We start from the raw sequence: 19462 nt of genomic DNA, 5'->3' as shown, positions 1-19462 counted from the left end.
TGTGGATCTAGAAAGTTTTACAGCTGTGCCGTATTCTTTCCATTTCTTAATGGTTAATTCGTCTTACACTAAGGGATGTTCAGTGACTTGGGTATTTTCTTCTCTCCATCCCTTGACCTGTGCATTTCAAATCCCCTTTTCATGGTGTTGCTCAGAACGTTCTTTAGTCTTCATTTTGTTGGTTGGGGCATCATACTGTCTTCTCACAAGTTGGACCTCCACTGATGATTTAGGGGTGGCACATTGAAGGGGGTGAATACTTAATCTATCAGTTATTTTGTTATAAATTTGTAATTCATTTAAACCATTTTGCAGAGATCTATTTTCATTTTGACGTGTAAGAGTCTTTATCTGTTGATCAGTTTCCAAAAATAAAACTAAATCCACTTTGATTCAATGCTGTATAACGATAAAATGTGCAAACTTCCAAGGAGATAGTTTGATAGACACCAAACTACCATATACTTCCCCTGGCAGTATGTTGCACTTCAAAATAGGCAGAGAAATCTAATATAAATATAACAGAAGACAATGATGGTAAATCTGGCTACCCATTGAGACTGCCTGAAACACAGCTCTTAACATGGGCATCTTCACTTATTTCTTGACGGTGAACTTTTGCTAGATTTTACCTCAAAGGACTAATAACTGTTGCAAGTCACTAGGGGGCGTACTGCCACACTAACCACCAGACACAGACAGGCAGGACACAGGTTCACTTATTTACAGTTTGTGCACACATTACCAACACACCAATATAGTCCATCTGCCTCCACTCTTCCTCAGGCTTTGTTCACTCCTTCCTCCCGAATCTGGCTCCTCAATGGAGTGAGGTGGCTCCTCTTATTCAGGTCCCGGGAGAGTTCCAGGTCGCTCATTAGTATTAGTATTATCACTTCCAGGTGTGCTGGAGGTCCTCTACAGGGCTCTGCAGCTCCCCTGGTGGCCTCCAAACTCCAGTTTTCTAAATGTCCTGTGGGAATCTGTGGTGCCTCAGCCACCCAGGAGGGCTGCACTCTAGTTTCCCAGGAGAGGTATTGCCTCATCAATGCCCTCTCCCCTGGTTCTTTCACTCTGCTGGCCTCCTGGCCAGGTAGTGCCACCCATCACACCATGTTGTCATTTTTATTTCTGTTAAATATGGCCAAAATCTGTTCAGAAATGCTATTGGTTTCTACATGCTACTGCCTTATGGGGGTGTTAGCTGCCATTGTATTATTTCAATGTCTAACCATTTCATACATCAGCGCTATGTCTGCATATTAAACCGAAACCACAGTGTCTGCATTACATCAAGTCTGGAAGAGTGGACAAATAAATATCCATACTAGGGCCCTACTGAAACACATGCTCCTTTCAATTAAATTTAAAGATCTCTAATCAAAAGCAGATTGGGTATTCATTGATGATTGCCTCCCTAATCTCTGAGTTCTGCATACTTACTAGCATGCCAAAATATAAACCATAATTCCACTAAGGTCTTAATTATCCTCTTTACACATTTGTCTTTTTTACCATCTTGGAACAATTAAGGCTATACAAGCACTTACTAACGCACTTCTTGGCCGTGTCTCTTGCTTGTACTTGCATATCAACAGTAATTACTGTGGAGTTACAGGATTCCCAATTGAGCCTTAACTTTTGACATATTAAGCAGGTAAGCTTAGTAAAATCAGTAAGTCTTGTTTCTTTTATTTCTTTATTTACTTTTTTGGTAACAGTTTCCTTTGTTCCCTAAGTACAATTCATGTCAATTTTCATGCTATGACCTCTTAGTCTGGGCGTGATGGTGTTGTTACATTGTTCATTGGTTTTATTTCAGATGGCAAGTGAGTGGCACTGCTGCTTCACCAGTTTAGCCTCCTTCATTGAAATATTGCCCCCGGTCATTTCATATATGGTGTGCGCATGAGGTTTTCTTTAGATACTCCAGATCTCATCCCAAACTCCCGATGCTACTACGGCATGCATGTTAGGTTAATGTCTAAATTGGCCCACTGTGAGTGTAGGTGTTTTGGCAATGGTTCCTGTCTTGCTCCTGCAGAGACAGGCCCTAACCATCAATCCCCCCAGCCTGACAAGTTATTTATTAAAATAAATAAAAAAGATTATTGGAATATGTTCTTCTCTCATTTTTAGTTATCTATTGTGGGGAACAGCCCGGACACAGACAGGTAGACATGATTTTATATCACCACACACGTTTATTTACAAGTCCTATTTACAATGAACACACACAACCCAGTGCCGCAGCACCAATCACCCCCAAGTCCAGGCCCTCAACATAATGCCTTTCTCTCTCTTCAGGCCGCCTCCACTCCTCTCCACCAAGACTTTGTCCTCTTCCACCCGACTCCAGCCATCAAATGGGGGGAGGCAGCCCCTATAATACACACCCAGATGTGCTCCAGGTGCCTCCTGACACTCCCCAGTGTGGCGGAAGTGCCGGCTCTGCATCAGGAACCACTCTGGGTGTCCCTGATCCTCTTCCCCCCAGCACTTCCGGGTGTGGCAAAAGTGCTGAGGTCCAGGGCTCCGTAGGCATTGGGGCACCCCCTGGCGGTGACCACGGGCCCCTACAGGGCTGAGTTTCAAAGCTCTGTACCCATGGTCCCTAAAGCCACCAGGGCGGTCGCCCCTTAATGGTCTTGAGGAGGCGCAAGTCCTCCTCTGGACCTTCTGGGCGTCCCGGCTGGGTACCACCCCCAGCCACGTGCCACACTATGTTCTTATGTACTGACCATTAGGCAGTCAATCCTGTCAACTTCCAAGCTTTCTGGTCTTTAATTTCCCACTTTCCTCCTTTGAGTTTCAGTTACCCACTGACTTCAAAGTCTTATTCTCTTTGACCTCGCTAGCCTCCCTTCCTCTGTCTACCTCAATCATTCTTTTTTCCTTCATCAAGAATGCCATTTCTTTGAAGGGGTCTCCAATCAGAGCATACTGTCAATTCAGATTATTGAGGAGCGCAACACCAGTGCACCAGGCTCTACACATGTATGTGTTCGTTTTGAGCTAGTTTGGACTCTACAGAGTTTAACACTTGTTACCTAAGTTGGGCAGGGCATTCCCAATACAAAAAAAAAATCAAAAGTCATGTACAAATTTCTGCAGCAAAACTGATCAAATGTTGGCCTTGGTATTTCTGCAATAAGCCTGCTGTCCAGCTTGTTGTAATAAAAGAAACACCCAATGAACAAGGCTGCCTTAGAGGTTCCCTACTGCCTAGTTCTGCTTTGACTGCTCAGTGCATTGTTCTTCTTATTTATTCCTTCTCATTATGTGGGCAGTATATGTAGAAGTCAAATCTAACACTAATGATAAATCAAGCTTTACGCTTTCTAATTCCGAGTGATTTATCATGCACAGTTAAGCATTGATTGCCAGACGCAGCTATGGCATGTATCATTATGTTAAATCTTCTGGTCTTCTATTTTTTCCGTCTGTCTCTTTTATGAAGCATTTTAATTGTGCACTTTATGACTCACTGCGGTGGGCTGGCGCCCTGCCCGAGATTTGTTTCTGCCTTGCGCCCTGTGTTGGCTGGGATTGGCTCCAGAAGACTCCCGTGACCGTGTGTTAGGATATAGCAGGTTGGAAAACGACTGACTGACATTATTACTCAGATCAGATTTGGATTTTACATTTTGAAATTGACTGATTAATTCAACCTTATACTATTAATGATCTTCGCAATCTTTGGAGACGAAACAGGTATTACAATTAGGCTCCCAGTTTTTTTAAGGCAGATGTAGTTTCTAAAATTGGAAATTATGTTTGGGGGACAATAGAAGTGATTCTTATGAACAAAGTGAAAAGCTGAAAATCTCAATGCTTCAAGACAAGAGAGTATAATTGATCCTTCTTTAGGAATTTCCAGCTAACTCTTTTGATAACTTTTAAGAAGGCCGTTATTATCATCGAGGCCTGACTCTTAGTGCTTTGGATTGTTCAGTATAACCCATTATGCTAGTAGACAGCACACTTTAGCAACTTCTAGTTGTCTTTATTCTTATCGACAAACTTGAATTCATCCATCAGAGTGGGCTTGGCCAGAGATCAGCACAAAAAAAATCTGACTCACTGTATGACAATGTGGCATAACCTGCTTTTCTATAGAATGTCCCACAAGACTTCTCCTAAACGATACTCAGCATCAAACTCCAGTTCAGCAGAAGTGCAAATTTCACAAATGCTACATGGTGCAATGAAATGCACTTTCCAGGTTATTTAATTTGATAAGAACTAAATTATCCTGGTCAAATGATACTGGGTTATTCAAATTTGTCGCAGAATTGAACCATTTATTACACTTGGTCAGTGCACAAAGGTAAAATCTCAACCATTGCCGGCCCTGATGGACAAAACTTTGCACTAATTATCAATCAGTTGTTTGGCTTGTGTGCACTTAAAAACTAACATGCCCACTCCTTGCTTTGTAATTCATTGTAAGCACCAGGTCCCTTCTCATTGCCCACTTTCTGCCCATCTGAGTTTTTTAGAATCAGACAGAGTGAGATGTGGGTGTCGCATTGAGTTCAGCCTTGCTAAAAGGCCTCAAGGTGCACAAGATAAAAAGACCATATGTCAAAGCAATGTAATTTCCAATTGTTTAATTATATAGTAACTAGCCATGTGCACCCAACTACGTTGCGCGTGTTAAAGTTGCCTGTGAAGGGCTCCCTGTTTAAAAGTGGCTGTCAGTCTTGAACTGGGTCCTTCGTCGCACAGCATTATGATTTTTTAGGGAAACAAAATTTAAAAAGAAAACCCTTGGATATTGATTCGATAGGAACGGCCCAATTTAGTCCGTTCACAGTCCGTCTCGTTTTCAGGATGCTGTCGTTTCCTCTCACGATGTCTTCGCAACCTTTCTCCAATCTCACAGGTTGCTTTGTGGCAATCCAAAGAGTAAGGCAATATACACGGAGCAATGGTTATAAAAGGGGGATACATAGGTATCCAGGCTCTTTAAAGCATAAATAGAGATCACTTCACTGACATGTGAGCAAGCCACGGTACAACTGTGAGACGCGCAGCTCTCACCGGCTACAACGTAACAATAATAATTTCCAGAACATGCTGTTACGTTGTCATTCATTTTACCCACTGTCTTTCTTTCATTCATATGTTACGTAGGCACGTACCTTTTATCTTCGGCAATCTCATTCTCTAACCAGGCCTCATGAGCTAACCAGCGTAACACTGTCCAACACCCCTTTCGTTATTCCGGCACATTGTTGACATCCGTGAGTAACAATGTACTAAACTGGAAGGTGGTCTACGCATGCGTGGAATTTGCGGACAAAGATCAAGATCTAAATGAAGATCTCTTTAGTTAATTTAAAGCACAAGAATTTGTTTAGTTTGAATGTCTGCGTTTTGAGGTGTGGCTGGAGTACTACAGTCTTCAGTAGTATAAGCCTGGAGGAAATTCTTAATGCAATGCCTATGTTTTAGCTGTCTCTCTACTGCCATCTAGTGCTTCTTCTTCTAATTCATTCACGGACAAACAAAGATCAAGACCCAAATGAAGATTATATATAGAGACTAAAGAAAAGAACTTGTGACTAAAAGATCAAACATTCAAGTATCGCCTCTACCACAATGGCTGACCTTGACAAGTCACTCCAATTAATGCACTTGCATGAGCACCTACTGTTCCATCAGAACAAGCAACCAGTAGAGAGATTATTTGTCATAAGAACCAGCAGAAGAAAGAGAGCATATCATAAACCAAGCAGAGATCAAAACCAAACATCTGAGCCAGATCACAATGCAAAATCACACAAAACTCGTTATACAAATAAAGCTGTGGAGGAAATGCCTCTCACTTACTAATCATCCTAATCATCCCATCTCTAAATGATCGAGTCTGTTACTATTTACTGTGTACTGTCTGGATTCTTTCTTTCTTAATTGACAGTCTCTTACTGTCCAGCATTTTATGGGTGCCCCATAGACTCATAAATTAATCTGTAAACAGGCACTTTCAAGATTGTCCAAGATGTGTCTGGGCTCCAGCATTGAAATCAAACAAAGAAGCCAAAGAGCTGCTGGCGACAGTCATTTTCGGTCACAGTTCTATTTGTTACAACCTTTCTCTTCAAACAAATCTTAATGTCACTTTTGTGAATAGCTTTTTTGCTTCTGGGAATGTCCTGCACACATCTCCTGATCTTAATTGACAGTTTATTCCACACTTAAGCTCTTTTTCCATATAAAAATCACGTATATTGTGTTATACATTATTTTCGAGAATTTAAATACAGCCTAAATAACATGACACAACTTACTCTTCACCGACTGCTAAAATTAGATAAATCTAACATCAGTTGACAATCTGCACATAGCATATTTTACTTTTTCATTATTTATTCAACTTAAAATAAACAAAGAAGGGCATACTTTCTTTCCTCATAGCTCTTTTTCAAAGTCAGTTAATTGGCCCTGTGTAATTGAGCATGGAAGTGTGTGTGTGGATTTTTGTAATTCCTGCCTTCACCCCAATGCTACTAGGAATGGCTCTGTTTTTCACAACATTGCATCAGAAAAATAAGCATAGAAAATTAATGACTATTGTCATACATGGGCATCGGAGGATTCCTCTAAGAGAAAGAAATCCCTGATCTGGATAGCGCATTGGTGCTATTTTCGTTACTTTTGTTTATTTTGCTTGTTTCATCTTGAGATGATTAAAAGGGACGACCCAGTTGGTGTCCCAACATTTTGACTGTTCCCAGTCTGTCCTTCCACACTATATTTAGAGAAAGAGCTATATATGGTCCATTATGGCTTTGTGTTCGAGACAGCACATTGGCACAATGCACAGTGGTAATACTGCTACCTCACAGTAAGGAATCCAGGGTTCACATCCTGGGTCCTCTCAGCATGGAGTTTACGCGGTTGCATGGATTTACTTCCACAGTTCAAAGAAATGCAGATTAGGTGGATGAATGATGCTAAATTGGCCCTAGTGGGTGGAAGAGTGTGGGTGAGTGTGCTCTCTTGTGAAAGACTGGTACCATGTCCAGGGAATTCTTCCTGCTTTTGCCCTATGCATGCTAGGATAGGCTCCTGCCCCCTGTGAGCCTGCTCAGGTTTGGTATGGTTTGATCTGCATTTTAGTTCTTATCATCTTGAAGGTCACCCTTGCAATCCGACACCTATACTATTTACTAATGTGGTTATTATATATGCACATGACCTCTGAACCGGACTGCATGGGTTTGAGAATGGGATGAGATGAGAGGATTCCATTGCTCAGCAGATTGACTGAGACAACAGATTACTGTGGCATCTACTTCCTGAGGTGACACGCTCATAATTGAGAATGCAACTTAAATATTTAGCCTATTCATCCATTTCATATATATTTCTGTTGCTAAACTTCTGCAGTCTAATGGCGCTAAGGAATATTTTCCACTTCAAGATCACAAAAAAGTAGACTGAATAGAAATTAATTGAATTGAATTACTGTCACGGTTACACTCTCTATGTATAGTTCTGTTGAATGAGTTCAGCACATGTCAATGAATATCTGCAGGAATGTCTACAGGATGTGACCCTCATACAAAATGAATTTTTATACCCATGAACAATAACAGCCTAGCTTTTTATCCAATCTAAGGAGGTTTTTCACATTTGCTTGTTTGCAGGCAGGAAGTGATAAATTAATCAAACCTCAAATTCTCCATGAGTCACCAAACATATTAAACTCTGGGGTCGCTCGCAGTCGATGAATAAAGTCCAGATGGTCCTTTAGAGAAAGCATTTGCTGATGTCATGATGTGTAATTTACTCCACTAATTGGCAATCTTGCCCTTTTTGGAATATTTTCTGGGGGATTTTAAATGATATCGCAGTGTCTAAATAAACCGATATTTAAATGTCAAACAAAAGATACTCGTTTGGTTACATAGCAGTGCAAAATACTGAAACAAGGCTACTGGGTTGTTATTTGTAAAGGTTTATATAAATGATACATGTTTTTATATGATAAAACAACTTACTATGCACTTATTAACACTAGAATTAATATGTCATTGTGTGTAGACTGAGTGTTGCTGAGAGAGAAGTGTCATAAAAAGCATCGTTGTAAAGTGAATTATCCAGTAGACTATGCAGCACTAAAATGTTATGCTCCCCAGGAGATCATTACATTATTATGCCATGAGACACAATATAAATGCAGATATTGCACAGTATATCACTGTATATCTGCATGCTTCGATTCGGTATATGCTGTATCAGTGAGTGGTCGAGAAGCCACAATAAAATAATTTATTACAGGACTGACACTGGGCTCTTATCAGTGGCAGAGAACCAAGAGTGCTGCTGGTCACACTGTGCTGAAGCACCTTTAGCCAATGGCTCATTCCAGCATGGGGGCACCCTACTGGGAGTCTTTTCTCCATGGCCATCAGACAATATAATATAATATGTCCCTCGCTGTGCCAGTCTTCATTCTATCACGTCAAAACAGACATAGGGTGCCTATACAAAGTATTCATTACATTATTGTTATACAGCATTGAATCACAGTGGATTTGATTTGAATTTTTTAACAATGATCAGCAGAAGATGATCATCAGGCCAGAAAGACAAGACATTCCACATTCCACCCGAATGGGCCATCTCAAATTGGGACACCTCAGCACCACACCAGTTCCAATCCCCAAGAGGCCTGAACCCATTGGCTCTGTGGTGGTTTCGACTCTTCCGAGGATGAGGCTCCTGAGGGCTTTTCCCCATCCCCTTCATAATGTGAACAGCCCTCCTATGGGTGGCTGCAGTAGAGCTGCACCCGTGGAGAGCAGAATGGAGTCCTGTCTGCCATTTCAGAACTGCATGAAGTTTTTATGGTTGCTGGAGTGCCAATCCTGCCGCCAACCCCCAAGTTTTCCCTGCAAGTTGGAGGACCACTTGCAGGGCCGTGTAAAATTTAACATCATACCCAGGATGGAGAATCCTTGGGTAACACTGATTTGACTTTGTGTCGAACAAGCGGTTGTTCACGGAGTCCCAAATGAGGCACATTACCTACATTGTGAGGAAGCATGAGTTACGGCACTATGGCCATGTGGCGTAATTCTCTGAGGGTGATCCGGCTCGTAGGATCCTCATTGTTGAGGACGTGAGTGGCTGAACCAGAACATCCATGTAACAACTGGCTGTGGCAGATAGATAGTCATTTCCTGAGGGTGGGACTGGATCATGTAGCTGCCTGGGGGTTGCCAACAGGGACCTTGAGCTGTTTTGTTGTGTGGTGGGTATGGCAATATGCTGTACCAGAGCATGCTCCCCAACCTGACCTGACCTGACCTGATCAACAGAAAATGATTCTTTGAGGTCAAAGTGAAAACAGACCTCTGTAAAGTGATCTGAATTACTTAAAAATATAAATATAAGTGTTCACCCCCCATTAATATAAAACATCTAAATCATTACTGATGAAGGGTTAGAAGTCACATAGTTCAATGGAGATCACTTGTCTGGGGTTTCAATTGATTGTAATATAAATGCCTCCCTTATCTGGGAGGTCCAGCTTGTGGTGAGTCAGTATGGTAGTCTAACTTACACAATGAAGACAAAAGAACACTCTAAACAAAAAGTGACTGAAAAACAGCAGTCTGGAATGGAGACAAGAAAATATGCAAGTCACTCAATGTAATTTGAAGAACAGTTAAATCAATCATTAAGAAATGGAAACAATTTAACATAGCTGAACATCTGCTGAGAGCAGGCCATTCATAAAAACTTACCAATCATGAAAGAAGAATAATAGTGAGAGAAGTCACCCAGAGATCTTTGAGAACTCTAAAGGAGTGACAAGCTATGGAGGCTGAGGTTGGAGAGACAGTGTAGACAACAACTGATGCTTTACCAGTCGTACCTTGATGGGGGAGTGGCAAAGACAAAGCAACTTGAAAAAAACAATTGCATATGCATCTCTCAGCTAGCGTTTTCCAGAAGGCATATGGGAGACTTTGAAGTCAGTCAAAAGAAGTCTCTGGGCTCTTATGAAACCAAAACTGAGCTTTTGTCCATCACACTAAACACCATATTTGAATACTATACATTATCATAAACACACCACGGGGTGGAGATGCTTCTGCACAACAGGACCCAGAAGGCTTTTCAGTGAAGAGGATGAAATGAACGCAACAAAATACAGAAAATCCTGGAGGAAAACCTGATGCAGTCTGTAAGAAACCTGTGCCGTAGGAGAAGATTGGATTTCCAGCAAATGACAAACCCCAAGCATAAAATCCAAAGCTACATAAGAATGGCATAAAAACTACAATATGAATGTCCTGGAGTGGTCGAGTCAGAGTCCAGATCTCAATCTGGCTGAGATTTTGTGGCTGGATTTGAGAATGGCTGTTCTCTCACAGCCTCTGTGCAATCTGACAGAGCTTAGGCAGCTTTACAAAGAAGAACAGGAAAAAATGGCAGCGTCTAAAAGTGCAAATCTCATACAGACCAATGCACACAGACTCAAGGCTGTCATGGCTGACAGAATTGCATCCACTATATACTGACCTGACGGAGGCAAATACTTATGCAATTAATTATTCTGCATTATATATTTGAAATGAATTTAGACCAGTTTGTAGAGATCTGTTTTCACTTTGATATTAAACAGTCTTTTTCTGTTAATCAGTGTCAAAATAACCAAATGAAATCCATGGTGATTCAATGTTATAGAACAGGGGTCCTCAGTCACAGTCCTGGAAGGCCGCAGTGGCTGCAGGATTTTGCTCCAACCCAATTGCTTAATAAGAAGCACTTATTGCTCAAGTAACACTTTTCTGCTTCACTTTAGTTGTCTCGCTTGTTAAGATTTTGAACCCCTATTGCTAATTTTAGTCTTAAACAGCTGTAGTTGTGGTTTTTAATTGCTCCTAATTAGCAATAACATGCAAATAACAAAAGAGACCAGCAGCTCTCCATTTAGCTTGTTACCATTTACACCTGTGTGTATTTATCACGCACTATTCGGTTTAGTTAAATACTTGGAAGGAAGGTGAAGAGAAAAAAGTGAAGGACTGAGAATTACTCCTCCATTTCAGCCTTCAGATCATTTATATGATATCCTTAGGAAGGAGAAGAAAATCCAGGATATGTGAATTACTTGACATAGCAAAGTTAAAGCACTAACAAGCCATGAAATCAAATTATTGGCAAGAATTGCTTTCTAATTAAGCAACCGGGTTAGAACAAAAACCTGCAACCACTGCAGCCCTCCAGGACTGTGATTGATGACCTCTGTTATAGAACAATAAAATGTGAAAACGTCCAAGGGGTGAATACCTTTTCTAACTACATTTTACTAGAACATGTACAATATTTCTTTATGGGTCTCTGTATATTAAATATATACTGAGCATGTTGTGTGTACGGCTCTAAGCCTTGTACTTGTATCTTGGTTTTCAATGTTTTTAAAGTTTTGCCCTACAATTGTATTCACAATTTACCTCCATAAGGAGGTCAATACAAGTCTATCTATCTATCTATTATATAGTGCCTTACATACTGTATCTATGTATCTATTTATTATATAGTGCCTTACATACTGTACATATCTATCTATCTATTATATAGTGTCTTACATACTGTATATATCTATCTATCTATTTATCTATTATATACTGCCTTTTATACATATCTATCTATCTATTATATAGTGCCTTTATCTATCTATCTATCTATCTATCTATCTATCTATCTATCTATCTATTATATACTGTCTTACATACTGTATATATCATCTATCTATCTATCTTTATATAGTGCCTTATATACTCTATCTATCTATCTATCTATCTATCTATCTATCTATCTATCTATCTATCTATCAATCTATTATAAACTGTCTTTTATACATATCTATCAATCTATTATATAGTGCCTTACATACTGTACATATCTATCTATCTATTATATAGTGCCTTACATACTGTACATATCTATCTATCTATCTATCTATCTATCTATCTATCTATCTATCTATCTCTGCTAATAGCTGTATGCCAGTCATGCAGTCCAAAATGTATTTGCGTTCTCCTGTTCAGACCACTGAATTTGTAATGATTCAGGAACAAGTTTCTAGTTAGGAAAGGATCAGAAAATGAATGAATGGGTGGATGGATGCAGTTAAATACATGCACAAATTGATGTTTTTTGACACAAAGCAATCAGTCATTCTTTATAGACATCATATAAACACAGAATATACATTTACCTACTCTGGTCCCAGTTTGAAGCGAAGAGGATCAAAATTTTTCTGCCATACTGATCAAGATTTTCCAACACTCCAGGAAAACCATCCATCAGCGCCCGTTTGATGCCAGGGTTGTCTGCTTTAAAGCTTTTGAACATGTCCAAATTCTGCTGACGATATTGAAAATACTGGGCCAGCAACTTGAATGTCTCCAGCTGATTAAATTTTCTTGCTCTAAGGAACCTCAAAATGAAAGCATCGTCTGTCCGCAGAAAGCCAATGTCAGGTCTTGTGATAATCATGTCTCTGACTTGTTGGATATCCTGATGCAAGGTGTCTGGATTTTCATTTAGTTCCAAGCGGGCTTTCTCTATGGTCTCAGGACGAAGACCAGCTTGTAAATGGGTCATTTTTTTTTAATGATCAATCCAATTGTTACTGTGAATGGGAAGCAGCAAATGCCTTATTTGTATTGTGTAAACCATCCAGTGATTAAGGTTCTGGACATTGTCGAAGAAACTCAGGCCAGATGGCTGTCAGAGAGAAATGCCAAGAATGGCCGTCCTTTTCCAATTAGTGTCTATGTGATAACCGTTTCTTACACGTCTGTAAAAAGGAGACATATGCATTAAGCTTGAGTAGATGAAGACAGATTCATTCATTTGTCAATTTGCATTTTACTTTAAGGAGGTGACCTGGCTGCAAAGAGAGGTGACCTTTTTGAAGATGAATGGAATGGACTTTCACCAAATGCCTTTCTCTACAAGATTATTTATTTACGTGCCTTTTGTTCCTTGCACTGAACTCTGCTTCTTCTTCACAATTGCATTTTTTTCAGTAGGATGACAAAAATAACATTTTGCTGAAACAATAACACGGTGACTCAGTTACCTAATACTATATAGTGAGTGCCGGTGCGTTTAGATAATGCTTTGATCCATTTCATTTCATTCATGGTGACTTTACAGTAACATTAGCACTATCTGAAAGTTAACGAACTCTAAGAGTATGTTGTTAAATGATTCATTGTATGAAGGAGCACAAAAAAGCCACAAGATTTCACTGCATAATGCACAATGCGTACAGGACCATGGCCTTGAGAGAAGGGGCGTGTGGAAATGGATGGATGAAGGTCTGCTTATTCTTGCTGAATGTGATCAGAGTTGAAATGAATGAGATGAATTTCTGATAAGATAGCAAATTTAGTAAATGAGTTTGCATAGAGTGGTTGTACCTTACATGCCTTTTTAAATTTTTTATTACAAACAACCTATTTGTAAATTATGGATTTTTGTTTTAAGTACAGAAAGGTATTTTGGAAATTCGCTTTTATATTTTGTTTTGTTTTACCGTGAGTAAGGGAAGTTCTGTTTATTCTGCAACACTGTCACAAAGTCTCATCATTTGAAGATAAGGACAACATTATGGAAATGTTTAACTGCAGCAAGCACTTCATGCATTTGTGCAATTCTACATTTTACAGATCACAAGGAAAAACTGGTAAAGATTTGTGCTTGAAACCAAAACTTATTAAATAAAGCTTGTGTGTTGGGAGCTTGTAGCTGCACTGTTATAAGCAATAAGCACTGCTATTATTTTTTTTAATTGAGTTAAATTTTGTCATAGGAGTTTAGCTTTGCAATACATTCAGTGGCCCTTCTTTCCCTAATCACAAATTCAGCGATGTGTTGGGTAAGTAGAAACGCTAATCTGCGTGTGGGGCTGGGACAGTTTCACTCCCAGTGGGGTGGCAGACAAACCATAAAAATGATTGCATTTCTTACTGCTACATAATCACATCACATGTCAAATACGTTAAATTGTTCACAATATCAGTTTACAATAGGAAGTAAATCTCACATTAACACCTTTAAATGTTCAAAAGTACAAAAAAGTACACGTGTCATTAGAGATATTTAAATGACAGAAAAAAGTGATTTTTAGGTTTTAATTGTGGAATAATAAGCACTTTTTAAGGTGATAAGAAAATGCACTCACAGCATAACATTCGGGTGCGACTTGGATAACTGAAGGTTGAAGGTTGGAGTGTTTTCTCTTATTTATTTGTTTCACAAGAAAGAGAGATCACATTTTTGCTTTTATATATTTTGTCAAGGTGATGTGTGGTGAAGATTTGCTCAGATCATCATACTTCAGGCAGGCATAAGCGTCAGGCACACATGCAGTACCACTTCAATCACTCGATCTGAGTAGTGAGGATCTGTTTGCCGACAGTAGAGTCTAAAAAACATATAAAGGAGGAAAATACTGCAGACAAAATATACCACTTGAAATAACCTCTCTCAAGCTAATTGTGGAGTATTTCTGTCTGTTTTAAGGCTAGGTGATGTGCGAGTGAGAGTTGCGTTGGGCAGGATTAATTAAAGTATTCATTGATCCATCCATCCTTCCTTTAAATGAGGGGTGATGAACTCTGGGCCTGGAGGGCCACAGTGGCTGTAGGTTTTCATTCTGACCGTTTTCCTAATCAGTGACCAGTTTTCACTGCTAATTAACTCCCTTTCCCTTCATTTTAATAGCCCTGTTTTTAACGATTCAGTCCTCTGAATAGATTTGTTTCTTCACTAAATGGCAGCCAAACAGAAATGAAATGTGAACCGAGCCAACAGATGACCAGCTAAATTGAAACATCAAACTCCATACAATTTCACTCCAACCAGTTTCTGAACGAGAAGGCACTTCTTGCTGTTCATTAAACTCGTTGCTTAATTCCTTCGCTTGTTGCTGCTCTTTTTCTGCCACAGCAGACATTTCCAAAACTGTTGATCTTCTGTTTTTTCTAAGACCGCCGTCAAAATGTTTTGGTGACCTGAGAGATCAACCTTACCGATACCCTCATTTTTCCTTATTTTCAGATATTGTGTGAAGGGCACGGGTGAGCTGGTTATGTGGCGACTTGTTTTGTGTCTCATTATTATTATTGAGAAAAAAGAAACAACAAAGGGGCCTGAGTCAAGTTAATTAAAACTAAGGCAAAAGAACTTAATTAGCAGCAAAAACTGGTCACTAATGAAGAAGATGGCCAGAATGAAAACCTGCAGCCACTGCGGCCCTCCAGGACTGGAGTTCAACACCCTCTGATTTAGGGCAAGGGGCAGCTACCCCAGCAAGAAATGGGAACAGGCAACCCCTGGAGAGAGTGTCAGCCCATCACAGGGTGAACACACACACACACACACACACACATCAGAGGATGACTTGGCATCGCCAGCCTGCCAAACCTGCATGTCTCTGGACTGTGAGAGGAGACCGGAGCAAACCCACGCCGGTGAATCATCGCAAGGCTCCTAACTAAGAGGCGGCAACGCTACCACTGTGTCACCATACACCAAATTAATGAATTATTAACATATTTACATGAACTGTGGTCTTACAAAAATGAGGAAAAAATAACCTTTATTTAAGAATTACACAGTTCCTTTGCTGCCTCCCCTTAAACTTTGCCCATTCTCTATGGGTGCTTACAGCATGTTGGCCTCGATCGTACACCATTATGGGATTCCACTGCAGCATTCTACTTTAATTTGGTTTTATGGTCCCTGCAAGTGATGCATGTTATTTGCACTGTGTGTACTTGAACTTCTGTGTATTCCCATCGTTGCAGTGTGTAAAGTGAGGCGTATGCGTACATTGTACGCCAAACAAACACAGAGAAGCATTTCTCAATGTCATTCCACACTGCATTAAACTAAAACAGTTTACATTAAACTACACTTAGTTAAACAGTTTACAACTATATATTCTAACTCTAATGTCACATTACAAACAGTGGAACAACTTTTGATGCTGTTAGCATTTTAAATAAGAACATAAGAAGTCCAACAAACAGGAGGAGACTATTCAGCTCATTGCGCTCCTTTGGTTAGCTCATTATATCCTACTGTCTATTTCACTCATTCATTCTGCATTTCATCTTCATACCTCGGTAGCTTATCCCAGTTTTCCACCACCTTTTGTGCTTCTCACCATGTCTATCCATACCAGCTGTTTCACTTTATAGCAGTTGAGTGGCTTAATATTTAAATATAAAAATTAACAAATCAAGTCTTTTGACATTTCCGTATTCCTCATTGTTTCTGTTGAGTTTCTATGTCCTCGTGCATGTCAGGCTGTGTATGTTACGTGTGAATGGGTCCTGAGATGGACAGGCATCCTGGCCAGAACGGGGTCCGGCCTTGTAACAAATGTGGCTGAGACAGGCGCCAGGCCGCAATGACCTACAAATGGAATCATTGGACATTTTCCAGCTTCCCCATGACCATTCCCTGGATAAATCTATATATATAACATTTTTTCGCGTTTGAAACAGAAATTGTGTATGAACATGTGAAATGGAAATTACGTATGACCACAGAACATAATACAGGAACTAATCACTTCGTTTGTGGACGCCATTTTTATATCGTCTCTAGGAATTGTTATTATTTGTGTGAGAGTTATTTTACTGATATTGAAAAGAAGTAAACACAAACACTCCGATCTATCCCAAAGAAGTGCACTTCACGTCACCCTCTCCCAGCCCTCCTCTGTGGACTCCAGCGTTCAGCTGTTCACCACCAGGACCGTTCTGACAGAGAAGTTTTTATTTTATTTCGTCCAAGTGACTGTCGCGGAAACTGCCACATTGTAACTTTTTTTTAATTGCCAGTACTTGATAGCAGAAGAGATGAAGAAAACAGCTTTGCGTTTTTCTACTTTTTAACTGCGCCGAGCTGTAAACAATGTGAAGATGAGACCACCTTCAGTGGCGAGGGGTCGTGACAACAAAGTGGATGCTGGGAGGCGTGGAATGCCGGGCTGCTCTGCCGGGTTGACAGCTTTACAGTTTCAGGCAGCATCCTCTCTTCTTGCACTGTTTGTGACACTTCAAGTGCCCTGTCGGCTCCTTGGACAGTGGAAATCTTTGCAAATAAGTGTAATCGGCGCCATCAAAGCGTGACTTTCTTGGTAAATTACAGTGCACGGCTACTTACTGTCCCTTAAGGTGAGTTTGGGTCACTAAAACCCTGCAACATTCAAGGTTGCTTTTGTGATGAATTCTTTTAAGAAGATGGAGGGTTTAAATCTAAGAAGATGTACCGACCTCTTCATGTAAAGTATTGACTTGGGAATTGTTTGGACTTTCTGCCCCTTAAGCACAGAAGGGCAGCATCCACATTTCTCAGAATAATTTTTCTCTTAAATCACAGGCACGTAATGCAAGGTTGTCAAGCAGGTAGTTTACCCGAAACCACTGCAGTAGTACTCAATGTATCTTTACTTCTTAAATGTTAATGTTTTACTATTTAATAATTTATACACGTCTTATATATCATTCAAATTCTCTTACGGAAATGTTTTACTGTTTAATAATTTATACGCTTCTTATATGTTCTTCAAATTCTTTTATCAAAATGTTTTACTACTTAATAACTTTTTTTATAAATACTACATTTTATTTTTTTCCCTTCCCACTGGGTAATCAGCTAGTGGGTTTATAAAATAGATGGATGGATGGATGGGTTTAAGAATGTTAGGTTATGTGTACATAAGACAAGAAATGGAGGAATAGTTTGCCAAAACTAGAGCACAGTATGACAGAAGTGCATTGTAATGGGAGTTGTTATAGCACTCAATAGCAAAGGAAACTGGTTAATATAATGCATATAATTTATCCAGTGTAGGTAATACATTCACTTGTTCTACATAAAATCCTTGTGATCAGACATGAAATAAAATACAATTGCTGGCAGAAAAACTCTGAGCACAGTACATGAAAATGTTCAGGTGCAAGAGATTACACTTCATTCATCTTTTCACTCATTGTAAAAGTCTATGTGCAAGGATGTATACTGATGTACAAATGTACACACACAAATTAAGTATATACATATACAGAAATGCATATTATGTGTGTATGTTTTATTTACATGTTCATATCCAAAAGGAGTGTTTTTTTTCTTCAGGACTGATTATTGTACTGAAATGATACCTGTTTCCCTATAATTAACTCAGCAGATGCCCTACCACTAGGGCCTGAGCACGAGGCGTCCTTTCTTTTTGATTGTATTGCGTTTATATAAGTGAGTAGGTGGGCGTACTGTACATAATGTGTGAGTGTGAACGTGAGGGTGCTTCAATGTGTGAGTGTGTGTTGGTGGGCTGCTGGCTGAGTGTGTGCGTGAGAGGGAGTGGGGGTTTGGTGGGCTTGACAAATGTCACTCGTACTGTACCTAACGCTTTCGGAGATAGCTCTTCTTGTTACCGTTGCATCTTTAAAGACAGCGGAGTCGGTTTGCTCATGGCGTGTAATAACAGCTGATCGTTACAAATTTATAAAGAAGGCAATTCAGCGTCTCGTATATAGATTACAAAAGGAAATCCCAGCTTTAAAAGACGGGTTAGATTTGAAAAGACGCGTCACCGCATTTTCCACTCGCCTTTTGTTAAATTGCAGCCCGGTGTTAAGTAACTTTTCCTTCTGTACCTGTGTGCTGTGGCTCAGTTCGCTTCGTTTACTGCAGAGGAATCATTCCCGCTTTTTGCGGGAGCGATCACAATCAGATAATCACAATAGGAGACAACAAGCGTGGCAAAAAATAAATAAATAAAAATAAATACATAAATAGCGTTCCTTAAAGGTGGAATGGAGGATGAGATGATGGAAAGAATGGAAGAGTTGCAGATGGAGTGCAGATGAGAGCTATCCATGCAGAGAGGTGCTGAATGACTCTTCAGCCCTTTACAAAAGTGCAGCCGTGATTTCAAACCGTTATATTCACGATACACCATTTCTTACCTTGCGCATCTGTTTTCTTCTTTCTGAAGTGTAGATGGGAGTATTTAATCTATACTTGGTGTCAGATTTTTGTTCTTGTAAGGATGCTTTTAGAAGAAATCCGTCAGATATGATTTTGGCACAGTAGTGGGCGTGCGCTCTGTTGCTTTACTCCTCCTACGGACTGCCAATTTTCCTCCAGGTCCTAAAAAGTCAGAAGGCAAGCGTTTTTATTTGAGTCCCTGTAGAAGAAATGGTAATATCCTATATCATTATTTTGCTTTGGATATATTGTGATCCTCGCATATTAAATAAAAGTAAGATTGATGCCACGTTTCAAGTCTGAATAGTACCACAATAATTTTATATACGTCAGCAATTCCATTTCTTACAAAATGATAACCACACATGATCTATTTTAATTTAGCCCCTTTTAAAGACATCACTATTAAGAAATA

The 19462-nt window shown here is 39.8% G+C and overlaps 1 protein-coding gene across 1 annotated transcript in view; it reads right to left on the bottom strand.

Moving 5' to 3' along the window:
* Window positions 1-19156, bottom strand: part of LOC120530249 (clavesin-1) — a 194665-nt gene extending 175509 nt beyond the window's left edge. Inside the window, exons 1-2 of the mRNA XM_039754570.1 lie at window positions 19026-19156; window positions 12248-12832 (exon numbers count right to left, since the gene is read on the bottom strand). Coding sequence (XP_039610504.1) covers window positions 12248-12636 — 389 coding nt within the window. The 5' untranslated portion in view covers window positions 12637-12832; window positions 19026-19156. The remainder of the gene's footprint in view (window positions 1-12247; window positions 12833-19025) is intronic.
* Window positions 19157-19462: the final 306 nt, after the last annotated feature.

This window comes from Polypterus senegalus, chromosome 5 (genome assembly GCF_016835505.1).
Source record: "Polypterus senegalus isolate Bchr_013 chromosome 5, ASM1683550v1, whole genome shotgun sequence".
NCBI classification, from domain to species: Eukaryota; Metazoa; Chordata; class Cladistia; order Polypteriformes; family Polypteridae; genus Polypterus; species Polypterus senegalus.
The sequence above is the reverse complement of the archived record's forward strand: the minus strand, read 5'-3'. Positions and strand labels throughout refer to the sequence as shown.